Source organism: Littorina saxatilis, linkage group LG12 (genome assembly GCF_037325665.1).
Source record: "Littorina saxatilis isolate snail1 linkage group LG12, US_GU_Lsax_2.0, whole genome shotgun sequence".
Lineage (NCBI taxonomy): Eukaryota > Metazoa > Mollusca > Gastropoda > Littorinimorpha > Littorinidae > Littorina > Littorina saxatilis.
Genome location: NC_090256.1, coordinates 20764183 through 20788500, shown reverse-complemented (window position 1 = coordinate 20788500; position 24318 = coordinate 20764183). Strand labels below are relative to the sequence as shown.

Below are 24318 nucleotides of genomic sequence, written 5' to 3'. Positions count from 1 at the left end.
ACAGTGACGTCCCTTGATCGTCAATAAAACTTCCGCAAAGTTGCAGAGAACTTTTTGTCGTGTGTTTTTTCTGGAACAAGCGCAAGTTGCGGCGCACAACAGCGGATATCTAGCATGAGTGTAGTGGTCAAGGGAATAGTGTCGATAAAAGTTCATGGACTACTCAAGGTGAGAATGATTTTCTAGACTTTCGTAGTTGTGTGTCGTATGTGTTTGATTCGGCACCCTGGTACAGTGGTAGTTTCGATCGGCTACCAGTAAGTTCGTCACACGGTAGATTCGTCACGGGTGACGAAGTTACCGGCAGGGTGGACGGCTGTTTATGCTTTGAGCTTATGCTTTCAGATGTTTGATTTGTGGGAGAGATTCAAGATTCACATTTTTTAGAGAGAGAGAGAGAAAGAGACTTTGAACTTTTGAACTTTATTACAGGAAAGATAGCATTAGGTCCGTAGGAGAGAGAGAGGGAGAGAGAGAGAGGGAGAGAGACTGACAGAGACAGAGAGAGAGGGAGAGAGAGTTCTCAACTGAGCAGTTTTCACTGACACGGCACAGTCCGAGCGTTGTTATTTTAAAACCCGAGATCTACTCATTGAGCAGTTCTCAACAGCCACTGAGAATAAACAATAGAGAGAGAGAGGGAGAGAGAGAGAAAGAGGGAGAGGGGGGGAGAGAGAGAGAGAGAAAGAGAGAGAGAGGGGGGGGGTGCAAGGTTGTATTACCATTACATAACAGCTGCGCTCGGACTACTGTGGCGAAGTTACCTGTGGCAAAGTTACCGGGACCGGTGACGAATCTACCGTGTGACGAACTTACTGGTAGCCGTTTCGATCACAAGCTCTCGTGATCTCTCGCAAACTTCAGAGCATAGCAAAGCATGCGGTACAGCGATCTCGTGCGAGCTGCACAAGCCAAAGTTCGAAGTTCTCGCGATGTTCAAAGCATAACGAAGAGCGTGTCTCGCGAGAGCTGCTCAGATACCGAAAAGGTAGTTCACAATGAATAGTTGACTTGAGTTTAGGCGTGCCACATGTAAATAGCTCAAGTGTGACAGAGCGCTGCGTAGATTGAAACTTATCATTACAAAAGTCTTTAATAATTAGTTTTATACCCTCGATCTTAAAGCTGTTGTCTTGTATTTCGTCTCTCTAGCTCTCTCGTTGTTTTCTTTTTGTTAATTAGTGTGTCTGCCATTGCGGTTGACCCGAAACTTTCAAGACTGACAAAAGAAAACAAACAAAAACACGCACAAACTAAAGAACAGCTCTTCATCAGTCTTAAAAAATGCAGATCTATGAGTACCCCTCGATCTATCCTGCATGTGTGGAAGGGGCAGGAGGGATGATGTATGTTAATCTTTTGGGGTTTTCCCCCATAAATTACAAGCCTTATAATTTTTATATGCTCTATCTCGGCCGCGGCCGCCTGGTGGGTTAAGTGTGGAGATTTTTCCAATCTCCCAGGTCAACTTATGTGCAGACCTGCTAGTGGCTTATCCCCCTTCGTGTGTACACGCAAGCACAAGACCAAGTGCGCATGGAAAAGATCCTGTAATCCATGTCAGAGTTCGGTGGGTTATAGAAACACGAAAATATCCAGCATGCTTCCAATTCCTCCGAAAACGGCGTATGGCTGCCTAAATGGCGGAGTAAAAACGGTCATACACGTAAAATTCCACTCGTGCAAAAACACGAGTGTACGTCGGAGTCTAAGCCCATGAACGAAGAAGAAGAAGAAGAAGATATATGCTCTATGATCTGTGTGTCTGTGTGTGTGTGATGAAAACTGCATGGCTAAGTTAACATACATGTACGACGTAACTCTGGAATAGTACGTATAACTTTTATTTATATTATATAGTTTACAGTGCAAGACGCAAATTCTCATAAATTTAAAAGGAAAGTTCGTATGTTATTTATGTGAAGCACATATTTGTGTATTTTAATCTGCATGAATATTGAACAAGAATTGCCCAACTTGATCATCGAACGCAGAAGAAGAAGAAGAAGCCCAACTTGATGAGATAAAGAAAACAAAAAACAATTAAGGATTGGTTTTGATTTATTTCACACCATGGAAACACCTGGATTATGGATACCTTGGTTACTGTTGTAAAGTTGAAATATATGGGTATAGAGTTTTAATATGGTAAAAACTGAAGAGGCAGTGTTTCATCATAAACCATAAAGAACAAGTGGGAACATAATTATATTAGATGATGCTATGGCTATAATTTTATTGTTTGTTTGTTCAAGCACTGTTGTTGTTGTTGTTGTTGTTGTTGTTGTTGTTGTTGTTGTTGTTGTTGTTGTTGTTGTTTTATTAAAGGTAGGACAACAATTATGACTCGCTCAAAGAATGTCACAATCAGAATTACAGTCTGGGATGCTCATGCACTCAAAACACAGCCGTTTTCTATTTGAGTAACTCAGCACTCAAAGACTCAAACGTTTATTTTAAGGTATTCCTGGTGTGTGGTCACATAATTACAACCCCCAACCTGAACTGTACATATGTATAGCTCTTGGGGCGATTTGAGACAGTTTTCTGGTTAGATATCTATAAATCCCTTTGAGGCCACACTTGACGTGATGCAGAAGGCCTAAAAATATAGATCACGCGGTGTTTCCAGTTACTTGACCGATCCGGTTATATTTTCTCCTGATCATAAAAACAGTTCAGTTTTGCCTTGTCGGAATAAAACATTTTATTTTTTTGTGGCCTAAGGTTGGTCAAAAACCACTAGTGATCATATTTCAAGGTATTATGTTTGCTGTGTGTGTGCTTATTTTGTTGGTTGGTTGATCAGTTCAATGGGTGGGTCAGCTGACGCGTGTTTCTTTCAGGCAAGATATTCTTGCGGCTAGCCGCTTGCGGAGCTCGGTTTGGTGGCCAGCTATGCAAGAATTAAACACCATTGGTTGATATATATATATATAGAAAAGGTTGTCTGCACTGGTCGGTAAACAGCCATGGACAGCTAATCGGATTGGCAGCTGCGTGGCTGTCATCTTTTCTCACCTAGCGAGCAAGCCGAAAGCTACCTAGCATTTATATAGTGGCGAGAATCCTAGCGTCCCTCGCGGCGAGACTTGCCCAAGAAACGGTTCTTCCTTGCCCCACTCGCTTCACTTGCCAATTCTCGCCTTAAGGGGTTACTTGTGTGTTCAAATCGCTCGTCAGAAACATTACAAATTTTGTGCACAGGTTCCTCTAAGCAATATGGACACATCTGTGCAAAGAAAAAAGGGGGTCGACGTATTAACTTTTTTTTTAGAATTTTTTTACTGGGGGTTGTCAAGTACGATTTTGCGAAAAACACTGCGATTTTTAACATGATCCCAACTGACATATTTAGCTCTACAAATAATAAATGAGACATTAGTTTGTGTATATAAATGAATGGAGAGTATAACTTTATCATAAAACGGTACTTATCAACGTGCATTTTCAGAAAATGATCGAGGTTTATCGAGGGCGTACACATAAAATTATCACTCCTTTAGTAGTAAAACGTATTTAAAAAAAATTCGCGTGTGAGAAACATTACACATTTTGTGCACAGGTTCCTCTAAGCAATATGGACACATCTGTGCAAAGAAAAAAGGGGGTCGACGTATTAATTTTTTTTTAGAATTTTTTTACCGGGGGTTGTCAAGTACGATTTTGCGAAAAACACTGCGATTCTTAAGGGGTTACTTGTGTGTTCAAATCGCGTGAAAGAAACATTACACATTTTGTGCACAGGTTCCTCTAAGCAATATGGACACATCTGTGCAAAGAAAAAAAAGAGGTTGACGTATTAACTTTTTTTTAGAATTTTTTTACTGGGGGTTGTCAAGTACGATTTTGCGAAAAACACTGCGATTCTTAACATGATCCCAACTGACATATTTAGCTCTACAAATAATAAATGAAACATTAGTTTGTGTAGATAAATGAATGGAGAGTATAACTTTATCATAAAACGGTACTTATCAACGTGCATTTTCAGAAAATGATCGAGGTTTCTCGAGGGCGTACACATAAAAATATCACTCCTTTAGTAGTAAAAACGTATTTTAAAAAAATTCGCTCGTCAGAACATAACTAAACTTGAACACAGCTAAGTTCACTGTATACAGATACAATACCTGTAAACAAAATAAGTTGTTGTCGTATTGTCTGCTTCACAATTATTCCCGTACCAACCCCACCCCCATATCTTGACTGACAAAAATGATAAAAAAAGAAATAATTTGGGAGTGCTGTTGGTCAGTTGGTAGAGCGCTGGACTTGTGATACATGAGTTTGAATCAGGGTGAAGGGTTGGGGGTCGGAACATTTGTGTGCAAAGTTTCATGAAGATCTATCCAGTAAATTTCTATGAATCGCACACCACACACACACACACAGAGACACACACACACATACACACACACACACACATATATATATACACCAGGGTAGATCAGTTAGTTTGTAAGGGGGGTGTTTTTAGAATTCAAGAGTGTAAATCGAGGTCGCAGAGCGCCCGAGACTGATCAAGGGGCATACGCCCCCCCCCCCCCCCCCCCCCCCCCCCCCACCCACCTCAACACAAGAAAGAACAAAAAGTCGCACGTGAAATCTATTACACATTTTGAGCACATGTTTCTCTAAGCTATATGTCCACAACTGCAGACAGACAAAAAACTTTGTTTTCTTATTCATTTTTTTTTTATAAGAGTTTTGTCAGTTTTGGGGGGTACCGGGTGGACACATATGACCTTACAGAAAACACTGTAATTCGTAACGTCATCCTAACTGACATTTTTATCTTTAGAAAAGATAAATAAAACATTACTTTGTGTAGATAAAAGAATGGAGAGTATCACTTTATTATAATACGGTACTTATCAATGTGCATGCCGAAAATTATCCAGGATTGGCGAGAGCGTACACATACAATTATCACTCAAAAACGTTGTAACACAAAATTGGCTCGACAGATCATAAACAAATTTGAACACAGCTAACTTCACTATATACCGTTGCAATACCTAAGAAAACCAAAAGGTGTTTTCTTATTGCTTACTCCACAATTATACCCGCACCACCCCCACCCCCATATCTTGACTGACAAAAATTGATAAAAACATTCATTTGGGAGCCCAGTAGGTCAGGCGGTGGGGAGAAGTGTGGGTACTGTGTGCAGAGTTTCATAAAAATCTGTATAGTAGTTTTCTTTGAATCGCAATACAAACACATACACCCAAACACTTGTGCCTTTAGTGCACCGATACCCCCTGCCAACCCCCCCCCCCCCCCCCCCCCCCCCCCCTTCCCTCCCCCAGATCCAATACCACCCCCCCTCCACCACCCGCCCACCCCAGTAATCACAAACACACACACACACACACACACACACACACACACACACACACACAAGCAAACCAACCCCTCATAGCGATAAGAATAAGTACACAGTCAATAACTATATTTCTGACTATTTACAATTGGAATACATGCATACTCTCTCTCTCTCTCTCTCTCTCTCTCTCTCTCTCTTTCTCTCTCTCTCTCTCTCTCTCTCTCTCTCTCTCTCTCTCTCTCTCTCTCTCTCTCTCTCTCTCTCTCTTTCTCTCTCTCAAATATGATTTTGAAGCGCATTACATAAAGTCGGTATCTGATATCTAAAGTGTTTCGCTATGTTTTCGTCCTGATCTTTAGGATCCGGAGGATTATTTTCTGTTGATGATCTAAGGTAACGGAATTGTTCTTGCATTTTGAGGGAATTTGACAGGTATCGGGGTGTGTGGGGGTGGGGGGGGGCCGGGGGGATTTGGTGTGGGGTAAATTATCAAAAGGCTTGCACCCTAACACAGCTGACTTGTAATCTAGCCTGAACTACGAAAGCAGCCACACGCATACTCATAGAGGCACGCATGTTTGTGTGACGGTTTGCACGAATAAACATTGAAAATTAGTTTTGAGTTTTGATAAAAACAAACGACATTTCCTTTTAGCACACAGGTGATCAGCAAATGTGTATTGAAACTCGTTCAATTATCCCAAAATGTCATAACGTTTGGCAATATAATTATTTAACAACAACAAAAAGACTACCGGATTCCGTACATAAAAAAGTCAGGGGCTGTAACAACAATTCGCGGCATTGGACTGTGGGAGGTCGTACACAGCTAACACTGTGACGCGTAACCAAAATCTACGGACACACTTTTTATCAGTTGATGATACGAACACACTTGCATATTGGGGCACTACTAATTGTGTATTTCAGTTATAATGCATCACGTTACCTCAAACTTCGTCTCAAGTTGGAAATGTCCCCCTTGTCCAAAACCCCGCTCCTACCATCCACAACAGGGAGGACATTTCCAACTGGAGACAGAGTTTCATGAAGATCTGTCCAGTAGGTGTCTCTGAATCGCACTACAATCACACAAACACACAGACAAGCACACAGACACACGCACATACACACGACACACATGGGTGAATCAGTTACTTTGTAAAAGGGGTGTACTTTCAGTTCAAAAGTCTAAACTTGATTGAGGACGCGAAGCGACTTAGGCTAATCATAAGAATGCGCCCCCCCCCCCCCCCCCTCCCCGAAAAAATAATCTGTCGTGAGATACATTACACATTTTGTGCACAGGTTCCTGTTAGCAATGTGTACACAGGTTGGGGTTTATAGTATCGGTCCTCCCCCCCTTCTCAATTTCCCCCTGTCCGCAAACAGGCATCCTCTGCCTCGGGGTCGCATGGACCCATATCTTCATAGATCAATTGGATATTGTTAAAAAGGTGTTTGGGGAAAGCTCCTTTGAACGGAATCGAGGTAATAATTCATTTCAAAACCAGGTGTTTTTTGTGGCTAAGTGTCTGTTCTACACGAACATTCTATAACTTGTTAATCTGTGTCCGAATAATGAACTGTTAACAAAGTTACTCGTATGAAGGAACTATGAAGCCAAACGCACCAAATGGACACATATTAACTGTGACACACATACACACACACACACACACGGCGAACACATAAACAAACAGACAAACAAAGCTTCGCAATGCCGTAATGGACACCCACTCTCACTTAGTAGATTCCTTTCTTAAACTATTTATCTGTCACTATTTCTCAAAACTTCGCTTTCTCGCACTCAAGACGACATGCACAGACACAAAGACACACGGGCACACACACGCCCGCCCGCCGGCACGCACTCACACAACAAACAACACACACACACACACACACACATGAGGAAGGGATAATCACACATAGTGCGCCAGTGAGGTTAGAATGGTGAGGTGGGGTCTGAGGCTGGTAAGGGATTTGGGGGTAGGACCGACGAGAGGGCACGGATTCGGCGGTTCGCCGTGTCGAGTCAACTTCATATAGATCTGTGTAGGTGATTAACAGCCCCAGCCGATCTGGATCTGTTCAAGTCAAAAGTAAAGTCAAGGATACGAAGAAGTTTACCGAAAAACATCGATCCCAAGGACTCATGTTGTAACTTTTCAAAGCAGTTACATTCAATCAAAGCTCTATCCACATTAAACCGAACGGGAATCGTCGAAGATCCACGCAACTTCACTGCAATGTCGAAAACGAACTCATAATGTCACCGCAGATCTATAGTTGGTTTTGGTTTTGTGTCGCAGCAAAGAAACGAAGCAAATCTCCGGCTTTTATTTCACACTAAAAAAACGTTCATTTAGCGGGTTATTAAAATATATTTCTTTGAGGTTGCAAGGCAATGGCATCGCTGAGATGTACTCCTTCGAACACACGACACAGGTTAGAAATTGACTTCATTTGGGCGCTTTTTACGGCCAAAACAGAGTGAGCTTTTTGACGGGTTTATGGAAAAATCACTTCGGGGGCAGGTCTAAAATCCTGTGTACAGTGCCAAATCATACATCATTCAAAAGAGCAAAGTATGTTCTTTATTCTAACATATGGGCTAGGGTAAGTCATAGATATAAGTATCTGTCTATTATATCTGTAGGCAAGTGTATTCCATTCCTTCGATAGTCTCGTCATCTACACTTGCGTGAAAAATGCAATTTTGAGTCTGTTTTGCATAAAAGACCTGCGAGATTTGTAGAAGTCAAAACAACAACTTACAGTCCAGCCTCTCAAATTTCGTTCCATGCAATTTGTTTGTCTGTACGTATAGACTGAGGGGTGCCCCGAAATGATTTGTAATCACAACACTGATTCACAGACTTCAAATACGCCATTGAAAACTCGTCCACGTGCGTTTTAGATATATACTTGGGTGACTAAAACTGTCGTACCTACCAAAGGCCGCTTCGCGTAAGAAAATGACTACCAGAGTCGCAAGGCTCGGGATTTTTTTTTACAAGAAATTTATATTTCGTTGTTCTAGTCCGAATGAATATGAAGATATGGCGAGTTGAAAACGCCGATTCTTTCGCCAGAAACACGTCTGTTTCCATACCGGAAAGAAGGAATGGACTGATCAGCTACTAGAAGCACGGCGCCGTGCGTACAATCGATCGAATGATGTTATTCACACAATACCATTTGGCGATCTCTAAAAAATCATTTAAAAACGAACTAGTTGACATGTAATGAAACTATTTACTGAAATCAAGAAGTATCTTAGTTCTAGCCGTGCATATGACACACCCTTTCGCGAAAGCACACTGAACCGTGCGTATACGCATTCGCACCCGCAAACCACCAACCCAGGCGGGTTATCCAGATCCAGATCTAGATCCAGATCCAAGGGAAGTAACTCAGTGAGTATAAACATGAGCAAGAACCGCAACTCAAACACACTCGTAACACCTTAAAGAAATGGGGGACTAGCTGGTTTGTGGTCATCTGCTGGGTGTGTGGATAGATCGCTTCATAAGATTTCTGCTAGGACTATACATTAACTCAAAATGTCAATCCTTTGACTGAGGCACTCTTTGATCAGTCGACACTTTCAAAGACAATGAATTATGCTCAACGCATGCACTGAACAAGACCTATAGTTTTCCCCATGGATTATCATATATTTAAATATTCGTCTTCAAAAATACTGTGCCATGCTTCCTGCTATTGTATGGTAATTTTCATGCACGTAAGGTGCAAGAAAATGTTTACACAAAACATATTTGAGAAGGAGGAAGTACTTAGCTTGTGTTTTGTGGAAAACACTTGCTGAAAATGGTTGACTGAGGATCTCTAATGAATGGATACACTAGTACTCTCTTTTCATGCCAGGATCGAGTCAATCTGCAGTGTGCACTTCAAATCTATTTTGGAATATATGCATGCAGTACAATGAAACCTCCCTTTTAGGCTCCCCAATTTAAGACTCCTCCCCTTGTAAGACCTTGCTTTTAAAGTCTTTCTGTTCATAACCTTTGTAGAATTAATCTCCATTTTAAGAGTGATTGATCCCCCTTTTTAAGACCTGATCTTGTCAGATTTTGTTAGGTCTTAAAAGGTGGTTCAATTCTATTATCACTTGAGTGGGTCACTTCATCAAATAATCCTGTTTGTGCAGTTAATTATTATGTATGAATTCAAAAGTTAACAATCAACTATGAATTTATTGGCTTTGCGATCATCAAGCAAGTCAGCATACCTTGCAATACTGTGAAAGCCAGGCCCTATTTAAACCTCCAAAACTTTGAGGAAAATCGGGTCTTAAAAAGAATGTAGTATTAAAATGAAGGTAAATCTACAGAGGTCATGAAGAGAAAATCTGAAAAAGGAGGGGTCTGAAGAGGGAAGAAGTCCAAGGAAAAGGGTGGCCGAGTGGTAAGGGTGGCCGAGTGAAAAGGGTGGCCGACTGGGTGGCCGAGTGGTAAGTGCACTTGCCTCGGAAGCGAGAGGTTGCGAGTTCGACCCTGGGTCGGGGCGTAAGCATTTTTCTTCCCCCTTTCCAAGCCCAGGTGGTGGGTTCAAGTGCTAGTCTTTCGGATGAGACGAAAAACGGAGGTCCCTTCGTGTTGCACTACATTGGGGTGTGCACGTTAAAGATCCCACGATTGACAAAAGGGTCTTTCCTGGCAAAATTGTATAGGCATCTAAAAAATGTCCACCAAATACCCGTGTGACTTCGAATAATAGGCCGTGAAAAGTAAATATTCGCCATTATGGCTTGAGATTTACTGGCCGATGTGAATGCGTGATATATTGTGTAAAAAATTCCATCTCACACGGCAGAAATTAATATGTAAACTAAAGCGCTTAGAGAACGTCAAGCGCTGTATAAATCTCCCATATAAATAAAATAAATAAATACATTGGGGGTCTTCAAAGAGGGAGTAATCCAACAAAGTCCAAATTCCAGTGATACATTATCTTTCTCTTTTTGTCTACATGCCTGAATAGAGCATTCCGTATTACAGTGGGACACCCCTTTTTGGGCCCCTTAATTTGAGACTTCTCCTTTTTTTTGTTTAGACCCTGCTTATTTAATCTCAGATGTTCTGTTCATAGCCTCTGTAAATTCACCTCCCTTTTAAGACCTGATTCAGTGATTGTCTTAACCCTTACACTGGTGCAATCCTGTAACACATGTTACATAGCCACTGATGATTATTAACCCTTACACTGGTGCAATCCTGTAACACATGTTACATAGCCACTGGTGAATTAACAGAGAGAAAAATAAAGAAAAACGGTCATATAGGTTTTCGCATCCATGGGAGGTAATCGGAACCGACCAAACAGACTGAGCCAGTAGCGCGACATATGTCGCGACAACCAGGTGACCGTATACGTAAAGTAGCGCGACATATGTCGCGACAACCAGCCTAAGGGTTAACTATTTGAAGGTCCTAAAAAGGGGATTCCTTATGTAGTAGAATGAACCACAACTGAAGCAACAACTTCACCGTGCCCCTTGAAAACCCTTAACATAATAACAATTGAGTGTACGAGAACGATGATAAGGGTTGTTTACGCCCTAGTGTACTAGAACGATGATAAGTGTTGTTTACGCCCTAGTGTACGAGAACGATGATAAGTGTTGTTTACGCCCTAGTGTACTAGAACGATGATAAGTGTTGTTTACGCCCTAGTGTACGAGAACGATGATAAGTGTTGTTTACGCCCTAGTGTACTAGAACGATGATAAGTGTTGTTTACGCCCTAGTGTACTAGAACGATGATAAGTGTTGTTTACGCCCTAGTGTACTAGAACGATGATAAGTGTTGTTTACGCCCTAGTGTACTAGAACGATGATAAGTGTTGTTTACGCCCTAGTGTACGAGAACGATGATAAGTGTTGTTTACGCCCTAGTGTACTAGAACGATGATAAGTGTTGTTTACGCCCTAGTGTACGAGAACGATGATAAGTGTTGTTTACGCCCTAGTGTACGAGAACGATGATAAGTGTTGTTCACGCCCTAGTGTACGAGAACGATGATAAGTGTTGTTTACGCCCTAGTGTACTAGAACGATGATAAGTGTTGTTTACGCCCTAGTGTACGAGAACGATGATAAGTGTTGTTTACGCCCTAGTGTACTAGAATGATGATAAGTGTTGTTTACGCCCTAGTGTACTAGAACGATGATAAGGGTTGTTTACGCCCTAGTGTACGAGAACGATGATAAGTGTTGTTTACGCCCTAGTGTACTAGAACGATGATAAGTGTTGTTTACGCCCTAGTGTACGAGAACGATGATAAGTGTTGTTTACGCCCTAGTGTACGAGAACGATGATAAGTGTTGTTTACGCCCTAGTGTACCAGGACAATGATAAGTGTTGTTTACGCCCTAGTGTACTGGAACGTCAAACTGAGCTTATTTAAGTCTGTTATCTTAAATCCCTTCACTGTAATCATCCTGATCTCTTCAACATTATCTGTCCCTCATGGTTAACATTACATGATATAACAGGCATGAAAATTCTCCGTATTTTCCGTATTTTTGAAAAAAATAAATCGTTTTTTTTTTTTTTTTTTTTTCCCCGTATTTTTCCTTTTTTTTAAATTTTTTTTTTTTTTTTTTTTTAAATAGTTTTGGGGCCATGTTTGAATCCAATTTTAAGGCTCAGATAGCCCCAGATTGCACCAAATTGCACCCTTGAAAAAATAAAATTCCGGGGGGGCATGCCCCTGGACCCCCCTAGAAGTCTTGGCGCTTCGCGCCTGCGAAACTTGGCGCTTCGTGCCTGCGAAACTTGGCGCTACGCGCCTTCGAATTTTGTTTTCAGTATATTTTTTTTTCAGTTTTCATGCCTGATATAAGTCACAGTCTATTCAAGATAAAGTCAAAGTGCATTTGATAATTATATTACCACTGTGATTCATTACAGAGACAGAAAGAGAGGGGGTGTCTGAGCCTGTGTGTGTGGGTGTCTGTGTGTGTGTGTGTGTATATCTCTGTGTGTGGGTGTCTCTGTGTGTGTGTGTGCGTGGGTGTATCTCTGTGTGTGTGTCTCTGCATAATGTGTGTCTATGTGTGCGTCTGTGTCTGTGTGTGCAGCTGTGATGCACATGCATCGATACGTGCATCAGAATGCCTGTGTGTACATGTACTGTTAAAAGTTTATTAATTGATGAAGTTGCCCCCAGGCCTCATGTCACCTTCCTTCACAAGCATGCACAAAAGGAGGTTATATACATGTACCAGCATTGCCATGTTTTGTAACAAAACAAAAAAATAATATTAAAACGTGTTGATACATTTAAATGTTAATGTAAAAAAATGAAATGAAAACATTTGCATGCGTAATATTTAGCCATTAAATGTTAAAATTAAGTCTGCCTAAAACAAAACAGGTAAATGCATGTGTGAGGGTAGATATTAGGACCTTCATGGACATTTAGGTGGGTTTTTTCCTGGGGAGAGTGACTCAGTAAGCTGCTGTAGCCTGGCCCTCATGTTTTTACATTTAGTCAAGTTTTGACTAAATGTTTTAACGTAGAGGGGGGAATCGAGACGAGGGTCGTGGTGTATGTCTGTGTGTGTCTGTGCGTGTGTGTGTGTGGAGCGATTCAGAGTAAACTACTGGACCGATCTTTATCAAATGTGACATGAGAGTTCCTGGGTATGATATCCCCAGACGTTTTTTTCATTTTTTCGATAAATGTCTTTTATGACGTCATATCCGGCTTTTCGTAAAAGTTGAGGCGGCACTGTCACACCTTCATTTTTCAATCAAATTGATTGAAATTTTGGCCAAGCAATCTTCGACGAAGGCCGGACTTCCGTATTGCATTTCAGCATGTAGGCTTAAAAATTAATTAATGACTTTTGTCATAAAAAATCTGAAAGTTGTAATTAAAATTATTTTTGTATAAAACGATCCAAAATTACTTTTATTTTATTCTTCATCATGTTCTGATTCCAAAAACATATAAATATGTTATATTCGGATTAAAACCAAGCTCTGAAAATTAAAAATATAAAAATTATGATTAAAATTAAATTTTCGAAATCGTTTTAAAAACAATTTCATCTTATTCCTTGTCGGTTCCTGATTCCAAAAACATATAGATATGATATGTTTGGATTAAAAACGCGCTCAGAAAGTTAAAACGAAGAGAGGTACAGTAAAGCGTGATTGCAGCACAGCGCAACCGCTACCGCGCTAAACAGGCTCGTCACTTTCACTGCCTTTTGCACTAGCGGCGAACTACGGTCATTGTGAAAAAATGCAGTGCGTTCAGTTTCATTCTGTGAGTTCCACAGCTTGACTAAATGTAGTAATTTCGCCTTACGCGACTTTTTTTTTTTTTTTTTTTTTTGTGTTCATGTTTTCCCAACCCTGAGACTTTTGCTGTGAGAACTGAGACTGTATATATATATATATGTGATGCGTGCACACTGGGGATGTAGGAACACTGACAAATTTGTAATCTTCACACAAGTTGACTCTTGTAAATGAATCCGTCAGCAAACCAGGGATTCAACCCAGTCACTTGTGACACACTAAAAAAGAATACGGTTTAAATCAGTTAAAAAAAATATATATGTATATCAAAAATGAACACATAACAAAAGCTCAAGGAAATTAAAAGCATGTGACATCAGACCTGCAATATGCCAATTATTATATCAACTGCTTTGATTCGTTAGTTTGACACAGAGTTTTAAACTGTACCCATTCAGCCATTGTTTCACATGTTGAATAACAACTAGCTCAGCAGTTGATGTTTGGTACATTTCCTTGTTGCAATTGTTTCACTTTCGCTGTTTTCAGACCAAACATTTACCGGGCTCCTTCGGAGTATTGTACGACGGAGGGGGAAGAGACAACAAACCGCCTCGTATTCAAATGTACGAGGAGGAAAACACGCCAGACATACTCCACACCATTCAGCTTGAACAGCTCAAGTTCTCTGACAAAAGCTTCCGTCAGCAAGACCCACTATTTGCTCTGTCCATCAAGAAGGATAAGCACCAGTTCACGTTCCAGAAGATACAGGATAGGGACGACTGGGTTCAGGGCCTTTGCCACGTCTCCTGCGAGTTGTGGAAGCAGCGTGCGAGTGCAGTTGAGACGTCTGATTTGGATGATGCCGATAGCACCTCGGACATGACTGAAAACATGCTGTATGATTCGTGTGATGGTGAGTGAGGTTTTTTTTATGGCTTGTGCGGTTTCAGTTCTTCTTCTTAATTTTCTTTTTCTTCTTCCTTGTGTCTGTGAACATGCATTGTTTATGAGTGTGTGTGTGTGTGTGTGTGTGTGTGTGTGTGTGTGTGTGTGTGTGTGTGTGTTCATGTGCATGCGTGTGTGTACCCCCCGCGGGTTAGGGGGAGTCCCATATTGGTTGGGACGAGAAAGAATTTACCCGATGCTCCCCAGCATGTCGTAAGAGGCGACAAACGGATTCTGTTTCTCCTTTTACCCTTGTTAAGTGTTTCTTGTATAGAATATAGTCAATTTTTGTAAAGAGTTTAGTCAAGCAGTATGTAAGAAATGTTAAGTCCTTTGTACTGGAAACTTGCATTCTCCCAGTAAGGTAATACATTGTACTACGTTGCAAGCCCCTGGAGCAAATTTTTCATTTGTGCTTTTGTGAACAAGAAACAATTGACAAGTGGCTCTATCCCATCTCCCCCCCTTCCCCCGTCGCGATATAACCGTCGTGGTTGAAAACGACGTAAAACACCAAATAAAGAAAGAAAAGAATGCGTGTGTGTATGTATTGTGTGTGTGTGTGTGTGTGTGCTGTTTATTGTGTGTGTGTGTGTGCTGTTTATTGTGTGTGTGTGTCTACTTCCTGAGCTTTACCCTCCTGTCTGCATTGGAATGGAAGAAATGCAAACCAATAAACATTTAGCATCTTAGTGTGTGTGTGTATTAATTAAGTCATTATCTGCAAAGCAATTATCTTACATTAAACTACATGCACCATTAGGCGACAGTTCAGAGAATACAATTTTGAACTAATTATTTCCTAATACTCTTGTTACAGTTCAGCACTTCAAGGTGAGCATCAACCGCACAAGAACTTCAGATTCCAACAATCTGAAAGGCCACTATCTGCTGAACCCCACCAAGGAATCCCTGCGTCTTCTGGACAAGGTGTCTTTTAAGAGCATCCATGAGTGGCCGTACAGGCAGATCCGCAAATATGGGCGTACACGCAACATATTCCGCATGGAGGTCGGCCGCAGGTGCACCACAGGAGAGGGTGAGTTTGAGTTTTTCACCCCGGAAGGAGCCACGCTGACTGACCTGATAACGGTCTACACACGACAGGCGAGAGAGGACGATAAGAAGCAGTCTCAAGAAGATATCCAGCGTCCAAGATTTGACCTACCGCCACGACCAGCAGAATATGTTGATGCTGCGACTCCCAGCCCCCAGCTATCCCCTGCTCCTCTCATTCCCCGCAGAATGTCGGAGAACTATAAGGAGACTAGAGACGCTGACGTTCACAGCCAGCCGAGAATCTCCACCTTTTCCCTGAGCGGCAGTAAGAAGGAGGTCCCCAAACCAGCCCCACGTTCAAACATTGCTCCACCTCTAGCTCCACGGCAGGAGAACGGCCCAGCTAATCCTCAGGGCAAGGTACCGTCCAGCGATACAAAGATATACGAAACGTCAACCGGTCTAACAGCTCCATTAGATAGCTCACTGAAACACGAGTTGCACCGCAAGTTGGAGGTAAGCTTACCTGAGCCTGACTCCTTGAGTGAAACAGGTTCCTCCCTGGGCCACATTGAGGATCCTGAACATGAGCCTCCATTGGAAGGGGCTAACGGTGGGCTGGAAAGACGGCACTCCGGCGGTGCCATAAAGGAGAAGAAGAAGAGCGACAAGGAGCGCAAAAAGTACGAGAAGGAGCAGAAAGCAGCTGAAGCCAAGCGCAAGAAGCAGCAAGAGAAGGAGCAAAAGGAACGAGAGAAGGAGCAAAAAGAGCGGGAGAAGGAGATGGAAAAGAAGACGAAGAAGGAGTCCAAAGGTCACAACAAAGTGACAGGAAAGAAGTCAGACTCTTCACTAGGAGGCGGTGCCGGTGTTGGTCACATCTACGATGAGCCCGAAGAGTTAATGAAGGCTGGCATTAAGGAACGCCCACATATTCCTGAGCCAGACTATGCTGAGGCTGACAACTTCAGGACAGCCCCTTCTCAAGCCCAACCACAGCCAGCCAGCCAGCCAGAAGGAGACATCTATTCACTACCAATCAAGGTCAAGAAAGACAGCTGGAAGAAGCATGCCCTGTCCGAAAGAGAAGACGGCATCCATCAAGAAGATTACGACAGCATCAAGATGGCCTCCGAGTCAGGTTCCACGGTGCCCTCTCTCCCGCTTCAACCCAAGTTCTCCAACCCCCTTCCTTCAGCAGAGGATGTGGACGAAACATACAACCGCCTGGGCGATTTCCCAAGAAGACAAATCTCAGAACCACCCCCAGAAAACATCTATGGAATGGCTTCTGCCGTGTCAACGGTGGGGCCTGTGCGCAAGCCACCAATGCAAGAATTTGCGTGTGGTAACGAGTATGAAGAAGCAGACACTGTTAGCCAAGCGCTGAGTACTAGCAGACGTGCTGCTCTGCCTGTGAGCAATGAGTATGAGGACACTGCAGTGCAAAAGTCTCTGAAGAAATCACAAATCAGCATTCCTGATGATGGAGACTACGCGGATGTGAAATAAGAATTGATACTTACTTTTGTTGTTGATTTGATAAATCTGAAGTTAACCCTTCCTGGGCTCCACTGGGATGTTGGAGCTGTCCCTTTAAACCAAGTGAATTGGTTGAGAAAAAGTGAATTAGAACCATGTGTGATTTGTGTCACACAATCTTCCCTTCACCTTGACTTCTTCTATTAAAGCAGCAACAGCCAAACAACACCGAAAGGTTTGGACTTTTCTTATACAAGAGAAGGCAGGACATTTTGCTTCACTTTTCTTAAAGCAAGTAGCTTTGTTGTACCTGTGTTGCAAGAGTGTGTGATTTGCTGTTCTTTAACTTAGAATCAAATGCATTGCAAAAAAATCGTATTGATTCTTATGTGCAGTTAAGATGGGCATACATTTATACAAACAGCGATAATCTTAGGCTAAATTGTTTAAGTTCCCTTGTTCATTCATTTGTTGCAGTTGGTTTCTTTCGTTTTATTCTTTTCTTATCTTTTCTGTAATATTTTGACTTTATCGGTCGCGGGCAGGAGGAATGAGCAGGTCTCTTGATCATGAAAATGCTTACAGGCACTGCAAATAAGTGGCTTTTTAAGAAATTGATTCATAAAAGATTTGTCACTCAGCACAGAATGCTGCCAGGCTTTTTATTGTGTGGTATGTGTCCAAGTGGAGGGATGGACTTACCCCATGTAAAGCCCTGGCCAGATCTGAGATGGTGAGCCTTACCCCATGTAAAGCCCTGGCCAGATCTGAGATGGTGAGCCTTACCCCATGTAAAGCCCTGGCCAGATCTGAGATGGTGAGTCTTACCCCATGTAAAGCCCTGGCCAGGTCTGAGATGGTGAGCCTTACCCCATGTAAAGCCCTGGCCAGGTCTGAGATGGTGAGCCTTACCCCATGTAAAGCCCTGGCCAGATCTGAGATGGTGAGCCTTACCCCATGTAAAGCCCTGGCCAGATCTGAGATGGTGAGCCTTACCCCATGTAAAGCCCTGGCCAGATCTGAGATGGTGAGCCTTACCCCATGTAAAGCCCTGGCCAGTTCTGAGATGGTGAGCCTTACCCCATGTAAGGCCCTGGCCAGGTCTGAGATGGTGAGCCTTACCCCATGTAAAGCCCTGGCCAGGTCTGAGATGGTGAGCCTTACCCCATGTAAAGCCCTGGCCAGATCTCAGATGGTGAGCCTTACCCCATGTAAAGCCCTGGCCAGATCTGAGATGGTGAGCCTTACCCCATGTAAAGCCCTGGCCAGGTCTGAGATGGTGAGCCTTACCCCATGTAAAGCCCTGGCCCGATCTCAGATGGTGAGCCTTACCCCATGTAAAGCCCTGGCCAGGTCTGAGATGGTGAGCCTTACCCCATGTAAAGCCCTGGCCAGATCTGAGATGGTGAGCCTTACCCCATGTAAAGCCCTGGCCAGATCTGAGATGGTGAGCTAATTGTTTTCATGGGAAGGAGTGCGGCTTTAACATTGAACTCGTCAAATTATTGTTAATTTACTATATGGGGTCCGGCACCCACTATGTACAGAGTTCCAAAATGAAGTGTATGTTTTTAGGGTGCTTTTTAATGTAGTAGAGATAGCTGGACATTTGTAATTCTGCAGTTTTCAATGGCATGCATGTATATATGTACATGTATTTTGCTTCCAGTGTGATCCATTCCTAGATGTTTCGTAGCAATATGAGATAAATTGTACTTTCACACAAAGTGCAGTCACAATATAGCCATAAATTACAGTTTCTCAGTTCATGAACATGATTGACAGTTATCATGCCTCTGCTTGTACAAGAATGTAAGTGCTGTGACACATAAATGATACAAGATGAGAATCTGCAGCAATATGTGTATATTTCCTGTTGTGTTTTACACTTTCTTCTTCTTCTTCGTTCATGGGCTTAGACTCCCACGTTCACTCATGTTTTAGCACGAGTGGATTTTTACGTGTATGACTGTTTTTACCCCGCCATTCAGGCAGCATACGCCGATTTCGGAGGAGGCATGCTGGGTATTTTCGTGTTTCTATAACCCACCGAACTCTGACATGGATTACAGGATCTTTTCCGTGCACACTTGGGTCTTGTGCTTGCGTGTACACACGAAGGGGGATAAGCCACTAGCAGGTCTGCACATACGTTGACCTGGGAGATCAGAAAAATCTCCACTCTTAACCCACCAGGCGGCCGCGGCCGGGATTCGAACCCTCGACCTTCCGATTAAGAGGCCGACGTCTTACCACCACGCCACTGCTCCCGTCCCCGCACACACCAATACACATGTGTATAGTCAAATAGGACAAAGGTCAGTTTCAGTCTTCAAATGCTCCGTCACAAAAAACAGGGCTTCTTCAAGTGTTTGATACCATAAAGACGTGTACATGTGTGTTAATTGAGTTGGCATATGTACAGATTTATTTCCTGTTTGCTTGTTTTAATTTTCCTGGTTATGACAGTGACTCTCCTTCATAGCTTACAGCAGTTTACCATAAGTTGTTTCATAAAACATAGACTGAAACAAGCTCTTGATCTGTTCTTGTTTTGACACTCAGCCAGCCTTATATGTGACCCTCCACCACGGAATGAGTCGCATGTCACCTTTGCATGATTTTCATATTTTTCATTATCCTAAAGAATTGTATATGCTCTATCCAGTGGTAAAAACCGTTTTAGAAAAGAGCGAAAACTGGTTGAGTTATAAGCCTGTGACTAAGGTAACCCTCACACTGTTACCAGACACTCTCCGGACTAATAGCAAGCATAGCGCAGAACCGCGCGAGGTGACATGCGACTCATTTCGTGGTGGAGGGTCACATATATTCCTTCTTGCAGTTTAAACTGTTCTGTGTATTGTTTGCTTTAATTTTGATTTGTCTGATCTTTTTCTTGTTGGTGTATTTATTCTTGCCCGAAACCTTTGTCTTAATCTTGGCATTCCCAGAGAACCTTCGTAAATTTAGGTCACAATGACATGACAACTCTCAGCAACATTCATTCCAGATTTTGTTGATACTGGAATTGAGCTCATGTGTACATTCCATTTTGTTCCCAGCGCAGCTATCTGATTCTTGGTTGTTGTTTTTTACATTTAGTCAAGTTTTGACTTAATGTTTTAACATAGAGGGGGAATCGAGGCGAGGGTCGTGGTGTATGTGTGTGTGTCTGTCTGTGCGTGTGTGTGTGTAGAACGATTCAGACCGAACTACTGGACCGATCTTTATGAAATTTGATATGAGAGTTCCTGGGAATTATATCCCCGGACATTTTTTTCATTTTTTCGATAAATACCTTTGATGACGTCATATCCGGCTTTTTGTAAAAGTTGAGGCGGCACTGTTACACCCTCATGTTTCAATCAAATTGATTGAAATTTTTGTAAAGCAATCTTCGACGAAGGCCGGACTTCGGTATTGCATTTCAGCTTGGTGGCTTAAAAATTAATTCATGACTTTTGTCATTAAAAATCTGAAAATTGTAATAATTTTGTTTTTATATAAAACGATCCAAATTTACGTTCATCTCATTCTACATCATTTCCTGATTCCAAAAACATATAAATATGTTATATTTGGATTAAAAACAAGCTCTGAAAATTAAAAATATAAAAATTATGATTAAAATTAAATTTCCGAAATCGATTTAAAAACAATTTCATCTTATTCCTTGTCGGTTCCTGATTCCAAAAACATATAGATATGATATGTTTGGATTAAAAACACGCTCAGAAAGTTAAAACGAAGAGAGGTACAGAAAAGAGTGCTATGCAGCACAGCGAAACCACTACCGCGCTGAACAGGCTCGTCAGTTTCACTCTGTTTTGCACAAGCGGCGGACTACGGTCATTGTTAAAAAAATGCAGTGCGTTGAGTTTCATTCTGTGAGTTCCACAGCTTGAATAAATGTAGTAATTTCGCCTTACGCGACTTGTTTTGTTTTGTTTTTGTTCTCAAGGTTTTTGATGATACGCAGTAAACCATTTGTACTAGCTGTGATGGGAACGCAGAAGAAGAAAGAAGTACTATCTGTGCAAAATATTATACATTATTTGTATTTTTGACCAAAATATAACATTTTACACACATTGAGACAGTCAGTGTTCCTCGGAGACTGCTCCAGGAGTCAGGTGAACTATGATTGTCGAGACAATGGATAACAGTTAAGTATCCACCGATTTGTATTAGAATTCCTTTTATTTTGTATGATTAAATGCACACAAACATACACTCTTTTGTAGTTTCGGCTAGCCGTCTAAATAAGAGTTTTTGTCAGACTCTGGCGTTACATATGGCTCAAAGAAGGGAAATCCATTAATGTTCAATTAATACATATACATGTATATTACTATTATATAGTAATAGGTGTTGTTACTATAGACGCTTGGTCTGTGTACCTTTGAAGAAGGCCTGCGGGCCGAAAATTTGGAAACAAAAGATGAGACATTCTGGCTTGGTGTTGAACTTGGAAATTTGCTGCAGTGCAGAAGTCTGTGTATACATGGGTTTTCTTTTTTCTTTAACTAGCTTATGTATTGATTTACTTTTGTTACCATCTATATTCTTCCCATCAGTGCTTTTGCTCCCTTCTGTACAAATGTAATCGAGAATGAAAAATGCACATTTATTTTTGATGAAACTTTACATGTATTTTTGCTAGCTGACTTTTTTTTTATACGAAAGATTTTCTTTGTTTTAGTACTGAATGTTCTATTCAAGGTAATGATGCGCTGGTTGCATCATTGGTACTCATCTGCATACATTTGAGTTTCCATTGCTCAAATGTGCACAACATGAAATGTACAAGTAAGTACCTGTGAGGAGATTCTGAAGAATCCTAGAAAGTGAATGTTATTGTTCCTGTGTGCCTGTAATGTCTAATAATCAGGTGTCTTATATACATATGAACCCTGTTTTAAGACCCACCACATCCCCACCCTTTTTTAAGACTCTCGTTTATCCTACATATGTGAGAGAGACCAACCATGTGATAACTAAACCATATCTCCACATGTGTATATATCATGAAAATGAGGTCAAGGGGTCAAACTATATAGTCAACCTGGAAGTCATTTTCCACTGCTCATGATAATGAAGTTACGGAGAAAACTTTTTTCTCGAAATGTTTAATTTTTTTTTCTTTTTAAGAATTTCAAGAACTTACACGTGATACTTTAAAAAAAGGCAAAGTATTTTTGATGCAAATGCTTGATTGCCAAGTCAAGTGTGGTTTGAAATTTGAAATGAAGTTGATTCAAATTAGTGTCCTGGTTGTCATGAAGTAGAAGGTAGGCAAGTACTGCCCTGCGTTTTTTTGCGCGCATGCCCTTGCTGGTCGCTTTCTTTGCTTGGGAAACGATATGTTTTTGTGCGAGCGGTTTCAAGATTGCGGTCAGCCAGTGAGGGATGCGATCGAGTTTGACAGACGAAACAGGCATTGATTACCAGCAAAGAAATTTGTGATGACAATGTCATAGAATACAATCGTAATACGAAACGCTGGCAGTCAAAGTTTAAAATACTTTTTCATCATTCCTTAATTAATAGGTGCAATTTATGCGCTATAACCATTGTATTAAAGAAAGTTTCTCCTTCAAAATGAAAGCCAAACACTATGTCCGCCTTTTTTGTTTTCCTGAGCACTATAGCTGGAGAGGCGCTGCAAAGGCGATTACAGCGTCTACGGTGGGCATGCTGTTTCCTATGCGCGGCGGTAAAACTGCGAAAAAGGGCGCCTTAACTGCGAAATGCAGTGCAGAATAATTAGAATAAGCAGAATACTGCATGGCTTTTCAGCTTTGTGAGTGATCAAAGTGCAGTCATATAGCCTTGCAAACACTTCTAGAAGAATAGCTCTTTTGTTGTTCAGTGAAAGACGGGCGAAGCTACTATAGGAGAAAACAATGGGTTTAAAATCATAGAATCAATTAGAATCATGTTCAAGTTGAGTGACATATTGTAGTATCCAAAAGGGTTTTGTTTTGCTGTCTGGACACATACAAGTAAGGCCACACGCGTGCATACACCTCTGCAAAAAAAGTAGTTATATAAATAGTAGATTAGCTCCAGTAGGAAATTTGATACATGTAGCTTACAAAGCAGGGATGATATCATATTTATCACGTTCCTGGCTTAGGATATATATATTTGCTATCATACTAAAGCATGACCCTGTTACCACAATTTGAACAGAATAATTATATATACACTTTCTGTGTGTGTGTGTGTGTGTGTACATGTGTGTGTGTACATGTGTGTGTGTGTGTAAGCTGCCTTTGTCTGGGTTTGTGTATGTGTGACTATATGTCTTATGTCAGAATTGTACAAGCATTTGTTGTTGTGACAGTTTACTTCCTTGTGGCTTTGAAAACTCGGTCCAGGTTGCTGTTGAGTGTGTAATCGTTACACGCTGTGTTGAACACTCAGGAGAAGTGGAATGGGAAATTGAGCCACAGGGTGTGGTTTAGAAATTACAACTTTAGATCCTATTTTATTTCATACTTTATCATCTGTTGCTGGGAAATTCAGGGCACTTTCCTCTCAGTAGTAATTCGTACTTTCTGTTTCTTCTTGACTGAATTTCAGTTTTATCAAAAATTGTTTAGCTTTGTTTTGTTTTACAGGGATCGCGTTTACCGGTAATTTCCGGTATTTTACCGGTTAAGATTCGCCAATACCGGAAAAAAAAGTGGATGTCGGTCAGACGTACCGATTGTTATTTGGTTTGACCGGTAAAAAAAAAAGTAGTAATTACAAAAATCGTTTGTCAGTACGAGGGGGAGAGAGAGAGAGAGAGAGAGAGAGAGAGAGAGAGAGAGAGAGAGAGAGAGAGAGAGAGAGAGAGAGAGAGAGAGAGAGAGAGAGAGAGAGAGAGAGAGACTCAGAACTTTATTACAAAAGGAGAGAGAGAGAGAGAGAGAGAGAGAGAGAGAGAGAGAGAGAGAGAGAGAGAGAGATTTGGATGGCTTGTTGTGACAGCGCTACAATGTTGCGATTATGTCTCCATTGATGACACTTGATGTCAAGGTGTCAAACATGACGTCAAAAATAACAAGGAGGCGAGCTCCGAAATGTCTTTCAGTACGATTGTGCCAGATCTAAAGTATTTGCTAGCAGATTATTTGAGCAATGTAGGTGGTCAGGGAGCGGAGAAATCTTTCTTGTCGCCGAGAAAAAGATCTACACACACAGACATCATACTTTTCGCGCCATTTCTTTCGGTTCCCGGTCCATCGTAAAATCTTTCAGTTTATGAGAAACTG

The 24318-nt window shown here is 41.5% G+C and overlaps 1 protein-coding gene across 1 annotated transcript; it reads left to right on the top strand.

The window, feature by feature from the left end:
• The first annotated feature begins 15 nt into the window (after positions 1-15).
• On the top strand, positions 16-23676 carry LOC138981485 (mediator of RNA polymerase II transcription subunit 1.1-like). Its single transcript, XM_070354420.1, has 3 exons — positions 16-168; positions 14168-14537; positions 15390-23676. Exons 1-3 carry the CDS (start codon positions 115-117, stop codon positions 17078-17080), a joined length of 2115 nt encoding a protein of 704 aa, XP_070210521.1. The 5' UTR covers positions 16-114; the 3' UTR covers positions 17081-23676.
• The last annotated feature ends 642 nt before the right edge of the window (positions 23677-24318 follow it).

Excerpts from the sequence above, each read along its gene's own strand:
- LOC138981485 (XM_070354420.1), top strand. The coding sequence starts at position 115 with ATGAGTGTAGTGGTCAAGGGAATAGTGTCGATAAAAGTTCATGGACTA. Across the intron at positions 169-14,167 it reads AAGTTCATGGACTACTCAAG|ACCAAACATTTACCGGGCTC; the intron begins GTGAGAATGATT and ends CGCTGTTTTCAG. Across the intron at positions 14,538-15,389 it reads GCTGTATGATTCGTGTGATG|TTCAGCACTTCAAGGTGAGC; the intron begins GTGAGTGAGGTT and ends CTCTTGTTACAG.